The 16,765-nt window shown below is 35.9% G+C and overlaps 1 protein-coding gene across 1 annotated transcript in view; it reads left to right on the top strand.

Moving 5' to 3' along the window:
* Window positions 1–13,604, top strand: part of LOC107199769 (macrophage mannose receptor 1-like) — a 33,800-nt gene extending 20,196 nt beyond the window's left edge. Inside the window, exons 18-30 of the mRNA XM_015617243.2 lie at window positions 256–323; window positions 712–812; window positions 1,540–1,682; window positions 2,798–2,903; window positions 3,689–3,885; window positions 5,387–5,489; window positions 6,147–6,379; window positions 7,507–7,672; window positions 9,020–9,172; window positions 10,630–10,746; window positions 11,025–11,192; window positions 12,265–12,300; window positions 12,687–13,604. Of these exons, the coding sequence (XP_015472729.1) occupies window positions 256–323; window positions 712–812; window positions 1,540–1,682; window positions 2,798–2,903; window positions 3,689–3,885; window positions 5,387–5,489; window positions 6,147–6,379; window positions 7,507–7,672; window positions 9,020–9,172; window positions 10,630–10,746; window positions 11,025–11,192; window positions 12,265–12,300; window positions 12,687–12,886 (1,791 nt within the window). The 3' untranslated portion in view covers window positions 12,887–13,604. The remainder of the gene's footprint in view (window positions 1–255; window positions 324–711; window positions 813–1,539; window positions 1,683–2,797; window positions 2,904–3,688; window positions 3,886–5,386; window positions 5,490–6,146; window positions 6,380–7,506; window positions 7,673–9,019; window positions 9,173–10,629; window positions 10,747–11,024; window positions 11,193–12,264; window positions 12,301–12,686) is intronic.
* Window positions 13,605–16,765: the final 3,161 nt, after the last annotated feature.

The raw sequence follows: 16,765 nt of genomic DNA, 5'->3' as shown, positions 1-16,765 counted from the left end.
TTGACTTTTTAAATTGAGAACAGAATTTTGAAAGCTTTGATCATACCAGTAATTCAACCAAAAATGGGAATGTATCAGTAAAAACAACAGAGCAAAACTCTAAGTTGTATGGTGTCTCAGGTGACTGTGCACAATCATTTAAAGAATATGTATTAATTTCTTTGTTTCCTCAGCAAAAATCCATACTTTTTTTCTTTTATTAGATGACTAATAAATATTGGAAAACGCCAATTAAAAATAACTTTTTATGTTTAGATCTTAAGAAATGGCAAACTGAACTCATATCTCATAGGATTAATCCAGGATTCTGATCAACAGTTCAGGTAGGTAAATAAACTACATCAAGAGCCATAAAAAGCAGTTGTAGGAATATTGTATTGTCAGAGTTCCTTCTGGAGCAACCACTGCAATGGAGTTAAATGCATATTCAGAGAATGATAATGCATGTTGAAATGTGTGCCCTCCCTTGGTTAAACTACATTGCACAAAAACAGTTGTAAATGGAATTTTTGTATGCTAGGAATATGTCGATAATATTTGTTAAAAGTAAAGGTATTTTTGACTTGATATGCAGGGATTTCATTATCTAAGATCTTTTAATCCTAATGGAAACTCAATTTACAGACAGACTCAGATGTAATTTTTTAAAAAAGGAAAATTTTTCTCAATTGTTTCATGGTCATTGTCTCACCAACCACTACTGTTTTTCAGTTGGATGAGTGGAAGCCCAGTGCATTATGCAGCTTGGGCACAGGGTGAGCCAAACTTCGCACATGCTCAAGAAAATTGTGTGGTTTTAAATAAAGAAGATGGTGAGTTACACAACTCCAGTTTTTGAAGTAATTTTATGCGTGCTACTCTTCTAGTGTTAAAAATGTCTTACCAGTTTTCACCCATTCTTTCCCAGCAAGTTTGAGAAATATTCATAACAAAAATAATCATTATACTTGAGGTTTCTTCAGGGGCCATATCATCCATAAAAATGGAATATTGATTTTAACAAGGAATGCAGCAGCAATTTGATCACTGATGTTTTAGCTGCACAAAAAAAAATATTCTCTTCAAATCAGCAGCAATGTTAACAAAATAACTATAATTTGATAACACTTATTTTAAAATATTTCTTAGAAATAGAGAATATTGTAATATAATATTTTTAAAATATATTTTTGAATACTGAGAGAATTGATTTAATAATAAGAGAATAGTTAGTATGAGCATAGAAAATATATGGAATTTCACATTCTGCACTCACACAGTGATAAAGCATTACTTTACACTTGCACCTTTCAGTTCAACAGAGCTGTTTGGGAGGGTTCCACTGAGAGGCCATCTTTTCTGGCCACTTCTCCCCCAGTCACAGCAGGACCAAATGCCCCTGTATACAGTGACAGTAGGAGGTAGAGTTGAGCTGATGCAGGTTATTCCACATTCCCAGGCACATTGCTTCTGAACTTAAAAGCCCAGAAACCAGTTCCCTTTCCCACAATCTTTCAATCATATTCCATGTCTTAGCACCTAAACTTCAACTGATTTCAGGCTTGTGGAATGATGTCAGCTGTGGTTTTTCCAATGGCTATATCTGTGAGAGGCACAGAAGTTTTTTAAATGCAACCCTCCCTTCAGCAGTACCTTCAACTCCTGGAGGATGTCCTGCAGACTGGATTTTATTTAAAAATCAGGTATGATACTTTCATCTAAGCACAATGATATTACTGCTTGGGAAGGTACTTAAAGATATACTAGAGGCCTTTTGTCTCTCAGACCTCTTTTTTCAGTTGCATTAAAAAATGAACCTGTTGGCTAATTACTGCAAAATGGTGGTTTTACAGATTTTTAATTGTTTTCTTGAGAAGCAGTCATCTGAGGCACAGTGGGAAAACTTTCACATTGTATATATGTTTCAAATAATTGAAGAAGTGAATTAATTTGAAAGCATCAGACATAGCACAAAATTAGTCATTTGAGATGGAACAAATCAGAAATAAGACATTTTTTTTCAAAACAGGCTTCAATGTAATGCTTGCCTCTTTCCCAAAAGGACAAACTTGATGTGCTTGTTAAGTGAGGGTTCTATTTCCTAATATAAACAGTACTGTTATAAAGGCACACATGGATATTACACCAGGTGAGTTTATGACAGGTTACAGTCATCAAAGTTGTTATTTTCCACAAACCTTGCAAAATAATTCTCCGACTGTGCTACTGGCATGGCACAGAGCAGAGAGTGAGCTGCAAACATGGAGAGGGCAGATGAGACATACTCATAATTATAAGAACCTTTGAAGGTGAATATGTATTGGTAATGTGATGGCTACACACTTTTTAAGAAATTAATCATGTACTTCCATTATTAAAAGAGCTGTACAATGAAGAAGGCTGAATACACACAAGAGTACTCTGATCACAGAGACTGGGTCAAAAAGATTTTTCCATAAAGTTCCAGCAATTCCACACATGGGCTGGGCTTTTCCTACAGTGTTAGCTCTTTGTCTTTGACTTGTGGTGGTGAATAGCTTCTTGAAATCTCTGAGTTAACTAGAACATTAGATTCTCATCAGATTCCTACTGTGGTTTGTAAATAGCTATTTGAGTTTTGTTGTGACCTTGTCAGTCCCTTATAGAAAGTTAGAAAGCAAATTTAAAATGTGTAAATAGCTTTGACTTGGCTCCAGATCCAAGTTAACTTTGAAAAAATATTTGGGGGTCTGAGAGGCTGATTTTAATTACACTAGTGTAATTCATATCTAAATTCTTTGTGCTGTCACTCTAACAGTCTATACTTATTTTTCCATAGTGTTACAAATTTTTTGGCTCCGGCTTTGATTACTGGAATACTGGAAGAAGAGTTTGCATGAACCTTGGAGGAAACTTGGCAAGCATACATAATGAAAAAGTTCAAGGTATAGTGCAACAGCCCCTTAGGTAATAGAGAGCTTTTATTCTATATAAAGTGGTCATTTCCTGCAAAGGCAAGTGTCAGTATGAAAATATATGCTTTTTATAATTTGTATACTCAACATTGACTATATTGCCATGGCATGAAATGTTTTTAGAACTGACAATCTGTTTGGGGAATGCTAGTGATGCTAAGGATTGCTTCCTCATGTTTCATGCAAAGTGTCTTACATTATTTATGGGCACAAATTAGGATAAAATTAAAAATCCAGATCTGGCATTTGTAGCTTTAGGCACAGAAGAAAAACCAGAATGCATGTTCTGTTTTTGCCAGAAATAGAATAGGATATGCTTCTATACTTCTGCCTAAATTCTGCAACTTAATTTAGCAGAATGTCAGAGAACAACATATTTTCACCTTGCCTATGTTCCCTGCCTTCCATCTGCAGCTGTACATAGCCACATATTTTCATCAGTCAAGTGGCTCATCCTGACTGCAGAAATAAGTGAACTCATTAGATATCATGGTGGTCAGACAGGCTTTTTATTTTTTCTTTCCTCTTTCCAATCTTCCTTCATTGTTCTCTAATATTTTGACACTTTGAGGTTTTTCACAGGCAAGGGCTTGGCATAACCTTGAAATAATGAGCTCAGATAAATTTCTGATCAAATGTAATTAAAATATTTTTACAAGACTTTAATGAACAAAACAGTTAAGTATTTGTTTATGATTTGATATTTTGACTGATCATCTGACACTTTAATCTTCTCTGTTGGCTTTTTTTCCTAGCTTTTCTTACTTACCACTTGAAGGATGCTTCAAATGATCTTTGGATTGGCTTGAATGATTTGCTCAGTGAACTCAACTTTGTTTGGTCTGATGGAAGTGCTGTCTCATATACAAACTGGGATAAAGATTCTCCAAAACTTGTAGAACCTATTTTGTATGACAGTCTGCATCCAGAAGATGGCCAAAATCGGCTGCAGGTAAATATTGCTTAGTGTTTACCATCAAGTGTAAATCTGAGGAGAAGCACCACTTCCAGTAAGCAGCTCACTTCACTACAGACATTTTCCCAGCCTTCTCCATTGGTTGGACATCTGTCTTTACACTGGGACTCACTGGGACTAGATATAAAACCTTTCAATGTTTGAGTATTCTAGATATTTCAGAGCATAAAATAGAATTGCTGTAATTTTGTGAAAGTATTTGAAAAAATTGCAGCAATGAACTGATTGAATAAAAATTGGATATATTGAATTAAGCTTTCTTTTTCATAGTAAATTGTTAGTTTTTCAGAGAACATAAATACAACATTCGAATTTTAGAAGTTAACACACCATTATTTTCATGTCTATGAAGGAAGGAGAAGAGGATGCAAGAGAAAAGAGTTCAGCATTTTAACTTCTTCCCTTTTTAAATTTGTAATTGAATTACTAAGGGCCAATAGATGTCAACTACTTTCTAAGCCCATCAAACCCTCTCCATTGCCAGTGCTTAAATTAAACTTCATAATGCAGTAAATAAAATAGGATTTTACATAATCATACCAATACAGACAGATTTACACACGCACATTACCATTTCTATATCTTGCTTTTCTAACTTGCCCTTCACAATATGTCATTCCACTCACTGTCCATTCTCCCATCATTTTGTGTCCGTACCTTTAGAGAAGCCAGGGATCTGGACAACCAGATTATCTACACCTGAGCCAATTCATGCTGCTCTTGCCCATGTAGCCATTGGTCAAGGCATGCAGGAAGACATAAATGACACTGCACAATCCATAGCTCCACTGCTGCTCTAGTAATACTAGAAAATACTAAGCAGGAAAAAAAAAAAAAAGTGTAAAGGTACATCCTACTTTTCTTCTTCACTTTCAAGACACTAACAGCTCTCTCCTTCAGAGGATCCTTTTCAAAGGCCCAAAGGCTCAACAATTACCCCGTGTCAGCTTAGCAGAGGAGACTGCAGATTGTAAAAAGCTTGACATCTCAGCTTCTCAAGCTGATCTCATGTAGCTGAAAGAGAAATTCTAAGAACTAGAGCTGATGAGAGCTCTGCCAAAGACTGTAATCTAGGTGATTTTGTCAAGAATCAGCACTATTTATAGCTGTCTTTGCAGGTGAAATATGAAGCACAACCTCCATTTCATTCTTATTCAAAACCTTACTGAGTCACTTATTAGTGGGGACAGATATTGTGGGGAAAAGTTCTTAAAAATAATAATGCCTTTCAAGTATTTCTCCTGGAAAATAACTAAATGAACAAGCAGGATGAGCAGAAGAGTGTACAACAGGGGAGCTGGCCACCACAAGGGAGGTCAGAAAGGACAGAGAAGGATGAACGAAAGGTATTTCTAGAGTAGTGACACATCCTACAACATCAGAACCAAAAAACAACCAAACCTGAAACTGCTCAGTTATAGTACTTTCTTTTATAACTTCTAATATTCATGTATATTCTTTTCCTTGTTTTTAACAGTTTGATTGCGTTTCCCTGAAGAGAGGTCCTGCTGATGACACAGGAAAATGGAATAATGAGGAATGTTATAACTACAGAGGGTATATATGCCAGAAGGATAGTGGTGAGTTCTGTATTTTTAATCTTGAAAATGATAAGGATTAAAACAAATTTTCTTGTTTAACATACTTTATTTCAGTTTAGTTTAGGTTTTGTTTTGTTTCATTTTGTTTTGGTTTATAGGTAAAGAATCAGTAAAACTTAAGGGCCCATTCTGCCTCCCACTGTTACTCAGCAATGTTTTTGAGAAAACATAGCAGACTATAAGAAAAGAAAATTATTTTATGTTTAAAAGTGTAATTTAATAGATGAAGCCCAAAAATATTTGAATTATAATGTTCATATTGACCTGTAGGATATCAAAACTAGTAAGTTTAACACTTATCCATATAAACTTCATAGTCATTAAGCTGCAAGGAGTATTTTTAAAAAAAGCAGGAAAGGTGTGTTATTTTTGAATGATGAGGTAAATTTACCTCTGCCGTATAAAATACTGTGCATTTATTGATTCAAAATTGCCAGAGGCTGAAAATACATTTCTTTTATCAGAACTGTTGTTTTGATGTTATACTTAATTATAAACAGCTAAGAAGATCTTCCATTCCATTACTCATTTTATATTAGGTTTGTAAATAATGACAATGTTACTCAATTGCTCAAGTCAAATATGTGACTCCAGATTTAACTGCTCATAGGGCGTATTTTTTCCTTTTTCCTACAGATCCAAAACTTTTTAAATCACCAGCAACAGTGCTGGACTTTGCTTTTGACCCTTCTAATGGGATTAGCTATTCTGTCACTCGTTCCAAAATGAGTTGGGAGGAAGCACACCAAAACTGCAACAACAATGCCTCAGAACTTGCCAGCATTTTAGACCCATATAGTCAGGCTCTGTTGTTCCTACTTGCGGACGAATATGGAGAGCCTCTGTGGATTGGTCTTAACAGCAACATGGTAAGAACAAATACATTGCATACAAGCAGTCAGGCTGACACAGGACCTGATTTCACTGTATGATCTTGTTGCTCATTGGGATTCCTGCCAGCATAGTGCTGCAAACAGCATGTTATATCAGTGTAACAGCCATTTGCACTGGAATTCTTCCAATAAGACTCATAGAGACTTCCTTTAGCACAAGGAAATGTTCCTGTAAAACCAGTATACAACAATGTAGTGTGTTGTTTGGAGCAGTTTAAACTACCTTGGATATAAATTGTAAAATCTCCTACATTTTAAGTTTATTTTAATCTAAAAGTGATCCCAGGCACAATATACATCCTGTCCTCCTGCCATGTCTTTATGTACCTCAGTGATCAGTGGTCACACACCTGACACCCAAGGAGAAACGATTTTTATACGTGTGTTGATGCTCACACATTTTACTAGAGTGGCCTTATTTATGGTAGCAATAACAAATTACAGCTGTGAACAGAAACTGGGTAAATATTAGTAAAAGGAATATGGAGGCTATATCATATGGTACATATTGACCAAAGGCCAAATTGACCAAATTTTTTTAATTTGAAAATGTAATTGGCATAATTGCTCCCATTAGAAGTTAGAACATTATGGAAAAACAATCCTTTCTGTTTGTGAGATGTCTAGATCAGTTTTATGGCAGGAGAGGGTGAACATTTGGATGGTAGGCGTGTTTTGACATGCTGCACTCTTCAGCATGAATCACAGCCACGATAACTGCAACAAAAGCAATGGTGATCACAGCTGCTTAAGAGCACTCCTACACACGCTCCCATTCTCTATGCAGACGTCTGGGTGGCCATTCCAACACAATCTCTTACCTGACTCCTAGTTTCATGCCTTTTCTCATGTCCTCTTTATTTTTTTCCCTTCCATTTCACAATGCTTGAAAAAATGCTCTGAATTAATGTTGGATATTTTTTGGAGGTGTTCATATTTGTGGATGACAGACACTGTACATTTCAGTTACCATTTACAAGCTGAGAAGGGGCACTAGTAAGCAGATGATTCTACACTGCTTATGTGAGTCCTCTTGAGGATCCTGTATAGTAGCTATGTCACTGTAAGCAAATATGAAATTACCATATAGATTTTACTTCCAGACCAATGGCAAGTATCAATGGATTGACAGGTGGAGATTAACTTACAGCAAGTGGGCCAGTGAAGAACCAAAGCAGACATTAGCATGTGTATACCTAGACACTGATGGCACCTGGAAGACAGCTTCCTGCAAGGAAAAATTATTTTCTGTCTGTAAAAAATCAGATGGTGAGTAACTCCATACATGCATCTTGACTAGAGGCAGTATAGAGTAATAAGTTACTGGAAAAATACTTTATACTGTATACATGAAGACAGGATTATAACTAGTTCTAAATATTCACCTGAATTCTTTCCAAAAGTTAATGGATTCATAGTAATTACCAAAAGCCTAAGAACCAAAGGATTGACTATTCATTCTTTATACTATTCATTCTATTAAGAAAAGTAATTGACTTGCTATAAGATCTGTTTTCATAAGGCTTTATATGAAATTCTGTATCCAGGTTGGGGTACAAAAGTTTGAAAAGCTTCTCGGTCAGCTAGGGTTTTCTGATGACTGGGTAACAATCATGTAAAGAAAAGACTGGAGTTGGACAGAAGACTAAGAAACCAAAGACTACAAGAAATCATATTATCAATACTAAATATTAAAAAATTAGTCTTATGGGATGGAATTTATTCTTTCTATGTGTCTGATATGAGTTGGAAAGGTTAAATACAGCACTGAAAACCTTCTAATTTTATCGATACAGAAGTCTTTAGTAAATACTCTGGACAGATCAATGAATCTCCATCACCACAGCTTGCTAAGAACAGACAGGACTAATATCTGTTAAAAAAATATATCAGCTTCATGTCATCTGTGAGCACAATGATAAAGTAAATAATCCCTTGGAAAGCCTTCCAAGCACAAACTTGTATAATTTATATGAAGATAAGCATAAATATGTTTTCAAAATTTAGCTGCATTCTTGAACTTTTCAACTTGATGGAAGATGTTGAATCATAAGCAAATTTAAAATTACATGCCAGATTATGTTCCAAGATGTTTTAATTTGACAAAAGTGCTCAGAATTCATATATAATGTCTCTTTCCACTTCATGATTCTGGAATACTCAAGCTCAGTATTTCTTATCAGGGAAAGAAACAGACTGTAGAAGACCTAGAGGAAGAAAATGTAATTTTTCAGAACATATAATTTAAATTCCATCTGCATTTATCTACCCATCCAAAATCTTCCTATTATATCAGTCACTATGGAATGTATTCAGGATGCAGTTTAATAAAAAATCCTGCAAACTATGCATAGTTATACCAACACTTTCATTCACAGTTTCTACTATAAGGTTTTATAAGGTTTTGATACTGTCAAATCACATTGTTAAGTAAATATGAAGAGAAAATATTGTCTCAAAGAAAATATTGAACCATATTCAAGCTCTTCTTAGAACAGGCTTCATTTCCTGTAAGATTACAAACCTAACATAGTCGTTTAGTTTCGTCATACTAGTATAATGGGAAGAACAAGTTATATAAAGCAGCTGGACTCCAACTACTTGATCTCTTATCAGTAATGGCCCCTACTGAACCCCCACAACTTCCTGGAAAATGCCCTGAATCAAGAAGACACAAATCTTGGATACCTTTCTCTGGCCACTGCTATTACTTTGAGGCCTCCAAGAAAAGAAGCTGGTCTCAAGCTCATGAGGAATGTGCCCGACTAGGTGAGTATTTAGTCTTAGAAAGATTGATTATGAATTAAACACATAAAATAATGGATAACGTTGATAACCAAATCTCAAATAAAGTTAAAACTTCACATTTAATTTTTTTTTGGTTGCTTTTGCAAGCGTGATTTTGAACAGTAAAAGTAATCTGTCAGAGACAGCAGCATCTCATATCTCAATATCAGGTGAAATATGAGTACCTCAAAAATATTAAATTCCTAAAAGTTTTATGGCAAAAAGTAATTAGGCAGGGTGATAAACACTTTTACATACATACTAAGGCACAGGCTGCAGCATTGGCTTTCCCTTCCCCAAACAAGAGGGAGTCACACACAGTGTAATCCAGGAGACATAAAGACATAGGATAGTGGTGTTTGTTAGTTCCAGGGCACAGTTCATTAAGGGGATCTCACAGTCTGGACAACAAATGAGATGCAGGAGCTGTTTATCTTTCATGAACTGGTAAAACACAGCCAGCCATGCAGTTTCTGCTCTGAAACAGCCCCATGCTGCCTCCATGGAGAGAAGAGCAGTACCTTCATCAGGGAAGGGAAAAGACACTTTGCTCCACATTTCTGAGAACTGGTGCGATGCAACATATATTTCAGTGTGAGTAAGAGTAGGAAACATTTCTAAAGGCACTTCCTCATAGATCTGAAAACATTGACCTATAACTGAGCAAGCAGAAAAAGTAGCTTAGCAAAGGTGTTTTGCTGTACAGCTGTACGACAACAGAATTCCTGGAGTGGTTTTGCAGAAAGATAAATCACATAACTACTACAAAAAGTCAACATTACAGTAATAACCAGGATGAAAGGTTACAATTGGACACTGCTCCATGGTCTAAATTCCTACACTTTTGCCTGCCTGTTACCCGCTGGCCAGGCCAGGAAGGCGGCCATTTCCTGATGATTCCAACACAACTCTGTGTATTTGCAATGCCAGGGTGTATAGCAATTATAAATCAACTTCTGGACATCTTATGGACTGAAACCTCCATCTGTTGACATATCCTACCTAACCTGTTATCATCAGGCACTGCCAAAACTGCTGCCCAGCCACTTCAGGTAAGGGACAGAGCTGTAGTGGCAACAGGCACGGTGGTGACTACATCACTTGTATCTGTTTCAGGCTACCAGCACCACAGTCTGGGATTTGGTCAGACCTATCCGAAAGTATTGCAGGAGAGCAATTATTCTTCTCTAAAATACCAAAGACTAAAAAAAGTCAGAAAATTTGAGAAAATCCATATAATTGTGCAGATTTACATCCATACAACATACAGTCATGCTCAAAAAAGAAAATACCATACAGTGATATAATAACCACAATAAGAGCAGTGAATAATACAGAAGAGTTGGTCTTTTATATACTTTTTCATATTTTTTATGTGTTTATTGACTTGAGCTCTAAGAAATGAGCCACTGTGATGTGTTCTGTAATATTTTTTTCAGGTGCTGATTTGGTATCAGTAGGAGACTACAGTGAAACAAACTTTCTGTCAGAAACCATTAAGATACTCCATGGAAAATCACTGAACTTTTGGGTAGGGCTAAAGAAAGGTGACAGAGGTAATATTTTTCATCATTTGTTGCCCTATCAAATGAAATCACATGTTATGTTAAAAAGAAATCAACTTTGTACACTTGAAAGCGTATATATATATATATATATATATATATATATATTACACAAAATTTACTTCGAAGTATGCTTAAATATGCTTAAAATTATAATTGAAACATTTAACTAGATATTCATGTTATAAATTTTTGTTTTCTCCATTACAACTCATTCTATTTGTCTACATCCATGCATTTTATACATATATGTTATTTTTTAATATTAGAACAGTGGGAATGGACAGATAAATCTGCAATGGATTTTGTCAACTGGCAGTTGGGAGAACCATCAAACAAAAGGCTTAAAGACTGTGGAGAACTATGTGCATTGTCTGGCTACTGGAAAGCCAACCTCTGTTCTTTCAAAAAAGGATATATCTGTAAAAAAATGAAAAGTAAGTAGTATTCCTAGTATGTTAAGGTTAATAATGTCTAATAATGTATTTTCATTGTACAACACAGAAATGCAAAATGCTCTAAGTTTGTGTGCAAAACGAATCAATTCTAATGGCAGGATGTGGCTGCCTAAATACGGACAAGTCCCACATGGCTCCTGACTGCCTTCTCAGATGGCGGCATCTCCCCTACATCCTCTAGAACCACCATCAGCCCTGTGCAGACATCATAAATACCTCAGACCCCTGAGTTTAGGCAAAAGCTAAGCTCAAAACCACACTTTGTCTAATTTCAGCTGAATGTATTCTCAAACAAAATCTTGTTCTGATGAGTACAGTGCAAACTGTCTTGTAGAAATGCTGGAATTGGTGATTCCTTTCCTTACTGACTACTGATCTGATGGATTACAAGAATACCATGACAAACATTCTCGTGGCGTTCTTCATCTACAGTATGATAGAATCACGTTTAATAAAATACTAGTAGTATTGTGATAGAAAAATTATCATCTATAAGAAAATGCATAATATTAATTACCAGCTGAGATTAAATCCAAGTAGTCCAGCACATAGACATTTTGTTTGGTTAAACTTCATCTTTCTGTTCACCTTTTTACTACCTGCTAAGTTCAGGAAGAGCAATTACCATAGGAGCCACATCAACATGGAATGAGTGTCTCTGACAGAAGGGGCTACAACAATAGAAAAGTCTTTTCAGCTCAAGTAAAATGCTCATGATCCACTGCTAACACTCAAGATGGGAAGCACCTTAAAATTACTAAGGATCCTGTGGGGAGTTTCTCAGAAATAAACATTTTTGAAAGCAATTTTTGAAGTAACAGAAATCTGTCTCTACATGTTATTTTGGGTATCACAACTGAGGAAGTCAGATGCTCTTAGGACGAAAGCCCCAGTCATCCTACTAGAGTTTTACATATGCTTAGCTCCATCTCTCTGGGAAAGTGATTGTCACCACATAAATTCAGGGGGAATTGTCAGAAACATGGGTACTTAAGAACTTTGAAAAGCCTCTTTTTAACCATTCAGAATAAACTTTTTTTCCTTTCAAAAGCTCCTGAAAACAAAGAGATGTCAACAGAAAATACAGGTAAGCATGCTTCCTTTTAAGTAGAATAATAAGAGCAAGCTAAAATAAAACCAGAATATAATTATATCATTTCTCAGTATTTGTTTTGAGAGTGTTTAAAAATAAAAAGTCCATAAGCTTTTACTTTGGATCTCAATATAGAATATAGAGGTTATCCTGAAGTAAATATTGATTTATTTTTATGTTTATATTTTTAATATTGGGCTTTGATCAGATTTGATTATATTTTGTTTGGTGTCCATAAAAAATAAAACCCAATGCACATGTTGAACTGAAAATCTACATGCTCATTGAATTCTTTTGCTTTCTTATTATAGAACTTTAATTTATTATTAGATTCTGAAATCTTTTAACCTCAAAGGTTATTCCATTGTATATCCTTACAGAAGAGAAAATGAAGAAAGTATTTTCAGCTGGCATCATTTGGCTGTACATTCTTCTAGCCCTATCTATAGCTGGAGCTGGAAGTATAATTTATTTCTGCTTGAGGAGGAAGAGACAAAACCTGCCACATATTTCAACCAGAATGAGTGGATCAGAAGCAACTGTGGATATTCAAGAAAAAGACACAGCTTCAGACATGTAGTCTGACCAAATGCCCATGTGATCCAACTACCAAAAAACAGGCCATAAATCAGTGAAATCTTACCCCAGCTTCATGTTTTCCTACTCAGACAATAGTCTCCTTTCTTCTAAAATACACTGTTAATGGATTTATATAAATACACACATATACATCTTCCAAAATTCCTTCCAAAGTGTTACAGATTCATTTAATCTGGGGAGTGTTTTTCATATAAATGGGTATGACTGAAAAGTTGGCTCCAGAGGTGTTATGGGGAAGGTTTGAGAGATATTTACCTGTGAAAATCACTTTATTTAGCTTAGTGTAGAAATTTTCCCTTTTTACACACAGGGGAAATCATTACTTATTACTTTAAATTTATTTTCCCTATGTGTTACTTCAGTGGTATCTAGACTATGATGGGAATCACAGAATCATAGAATTAACTAGGCTGGAAAAGATCTTGAGATCATTGAGTTCAACCTATGAAACACTGCACATTTCATATTTTCAGCTTCATAGTTTATACCATCTTTTCATTCATGCAAAACCTGTTATGATACCTGCATCTGTGCATTATTTGTAAAATTGTAAAAACATTGAAGAGGCTCATTTAATTTTACCCCCAGTCTGAATTTTTTGATTATACCATTTCCTATGGCCTTGAACTATTCCACTATTCTGCAAATACCTCTATTTTTCTGCAGTTCAAATTAATAATAAAGATAGAACAGAAGAAGACCTTGCAATTGGGTTTTATTTCAGTAATGATTCTTTTAGTATGAAGAGGTGTCCCTTTTTAAATCCAAGCATGTATAATAAAAGGCTGTCTTATAGTGCAGTGTGTAATTCTCTGTGCAGAGATAAAAATCACTGACGTACTTTTTGAAAATACATTCTTCCTTTTTTGTTGTGATTTCATTTGACAGTGTGCTGCCTAGACCCTTCTCAGCTTTTCTTCCATTGTACACAGTAGCAGGGTTTGCTTTAGGGGTCAGTTTATCATTCTGCATATTTTAAGACATGCATCACCCCTTCTGAGGAATGGAAACACCTTTCCCCAAGCCACAAGAGGACATGTGGCACTAACAGGCCTCACTGAAGAAGCACATGGAGCAGCAGGACTAGAGCAGAGGAGCTTCTACCAAATGTATGTACTGGGGAACAGATTCCTTCTTTGGCCCTTCTGTCAGAATTTCTCACTCACTCCACATCTTATGGTCTTTGACTGACAAAAAGATGAGGCCACACTAAAAATCTCTGCAACAGAAGAAAATGCCTGGAATAAGAGGAATAGGTTTCTGCACTAGGACATCTGTGCCTATGCTTTAGCAGCTTGAGAACATACTTGAATTACCTCTTTTACATTTCTTCTAGATATCCATCAAGTAATAAAGGCTTCTAACTAAATATGTTATTGATAGTTACTTAGAATGGAAGTACTCCCTTCCTCTAGAAATACTTATTTCAGATATTTTAACAAGGACTATCTTAAAACATAGGTCACCTCTGGTAACATTTCCTCCCGAGAACTCAATTTTCCCCAGCACTCCTTTGCTGGATGGACACACATTATTCCATACATTATTCTACACCTTTGGCTAAGCTAGTAAAGAACTCTAATCAATCACAGAAATAGAAAGATATCTGAAGAATGTATGGTTTTCCCTTTCTTATTTAGCCAAGTAATGTCATACAAACATAAGGTCTTTTAACCAAGACCTGGTTAAAAACAAAACAAACCAAACCACCAATAAAACCCAAACACAAAACTCCCATCCACAGGTTATTTAAAATACAGTTAAAAATTAACTAAACCAAAACTTTATTTTACAATTTATGTCATTTGAACACTTTGTAAAGCCCAGAGATAACAGCCTTCAGATAACAGTTCCTTAAGTTACTACAGTAAGTCCTGTAATACCAACTCCTTGCAAAAAAGGTCATTGCTGTTTGCAGGAGGAAATAGGAAATAGCTGTGAGAGCTTTGCACAAAACTGTGCAAATGAGAAAAACAACACCTGCTTCCCAAAGAGGTGAATAGAGGTACAGTTGTTTCCTGGTATGTACTACAGATATCTGGGAATACGTGGTTGTGCTTGCCCTTTGGACAAGTCCAAAAGGCAAGCACTTTTCTTGGTCTATGTTTGCAAACAGTATAGGCTGCTGGACCCTACTGTATTTATGGTCAGCTTAGTGAATCTGATAAAGTTACCTTTCCCAAAAAAAAAAAGGAAACATACAATAGAAAAGAATAATTTTTAATGGTATTTGTAAGTTAACTATAAAAACTGGGAGTTCGTAACAGAAGTATTCTGCTGACCAAATGTATCACCCACCACACAGGGAGCATGGAGAGCTCAACAGCCAGGCTGCTCTATATGCCAGCTCTATGTGTTATCATATGAAAATATTTTGATATATGTATATTTTTTATGTCCAGCTACTCTATAGTTGGACTGAACCTCATGACTGAACAAGAACTGGACAGGATCAGAAGCTAGACATTGAAGTATGTTGCTGATCTCCCTGCAAGGTACTGAGAGACCAGAGCCTGATCCAAAATGCCTCCTACAGAAAGACAGAGAGCACTGTGGTAAGAAGAGCACTGAAAACATGAGTACAGAGTGAGCAAATGAAGTGATGCTCACACCTGGGGACAGGGACTGAGAGCCATAGTCCTGACCAGACCTGCTCACACCTGGCAGCCACTGTTATTATTACCTGCCAGAGCAAGGACACCTCATTCAGCCTGCAGTCTCTCAAACAACAGAATAGCCACTGGGGAAGAGACTAATGCATATGAGCACTGACTTCTCTGCATTTGTCATTTGGACCTGACCATGGATATGAGTAAGACATTGCCCACACATCTCACACATTGCTCAGACACAGAAGAGAGCTGGGCTGAACTTGGTTAAACTCCAAAAAAAAAAAAAAAGAAGGCCCTTACACCTTTCAATGTTTAATCTCAAATCCCAGTGTTTCTGCTCAAGTAAGATGTTTAAGTGTTTCTCTTTTCTTTACAAAAAGTCCCATATACTTAAAATCACTGTCCTGTCAGTTCAGTGATTGGAATAAGAAAAAAATTGCCTATTGTGAATGCTGCTCTTTAAATTAGATTCAGAGTGGAAAAGACACTTCAGCACTGATGTGTTTCATACTAATGTGTGTGATGTGGAATTTTTCCTCTCATCTTCATAAATAAGTGGTGCCTGATTTTCCTTTGTTTTAGTCATTACCACTTGCAATGACAACATAATTTCTTTCATACATAGGCTCAGCTATCTAAGGCACCTGAAGGTGATGAAATTCATCTCACATAATGTAGATATCTAAAATGCATCCATATTTAGCTAAACTATTCACCCAAGGTCATCGCTGTGGTCGGCACAGAAAGATGGATACATTAGGGTGCAATTACTTCATCTGGTCTAGAGACTGATCTAGACTCTAGATTCTCTCTGACACAAAGCCTAAAACAATTATCTCACAGTAAATGAGTTCTACAGAATCCAGTTCTTAATTGATATTTTATGCAATTTTGTACAGAACACACTAATAGCTTTTTGTCTATTATATTTTTCATCAATAGCTCCAGACTACTCAGAAAACAGCTATCAAAACCATCCCTCAAAGACTTTTTTCCCCTGGCTTGAAAATAATTACTTCTGGTAATAAAAAGCATATGTCAAATTAAAAAAAAATTCTTTCGATTTTATTTTCCATACTATTTCAGAATGGAGACTGAGACAATAGCATTTCTTAAGCAAATGTTAAGAACACTGACAGAAGCTCCTACAAAATTACAAATAAACTTCCAAGGCAAGCATCTGCCTTGGTATCTCCACAAACACTTCCCAACCTAGTGCCAGGACAGGTGAAAAATCAGTGAAGTGT

The sequence above is a fragment of the Parus major genome, chromosome 2, assembly GCF_001522545.3.
Source record: "Parus major isolate Abel chromosome 2, Parus_major1.1, whole genome shotgun sequence".
In the NCBI taxonomy this organism is placed as follows: Eukaryota; Metazoa; Chordata; class Aves; order Passeriformes; family Paridae; genus Parus; species Parus major.
Note: the sequence above shows the minus strand (reverse complement) of the source record. Positions and strands in the feature narration are given on the sequence as shown.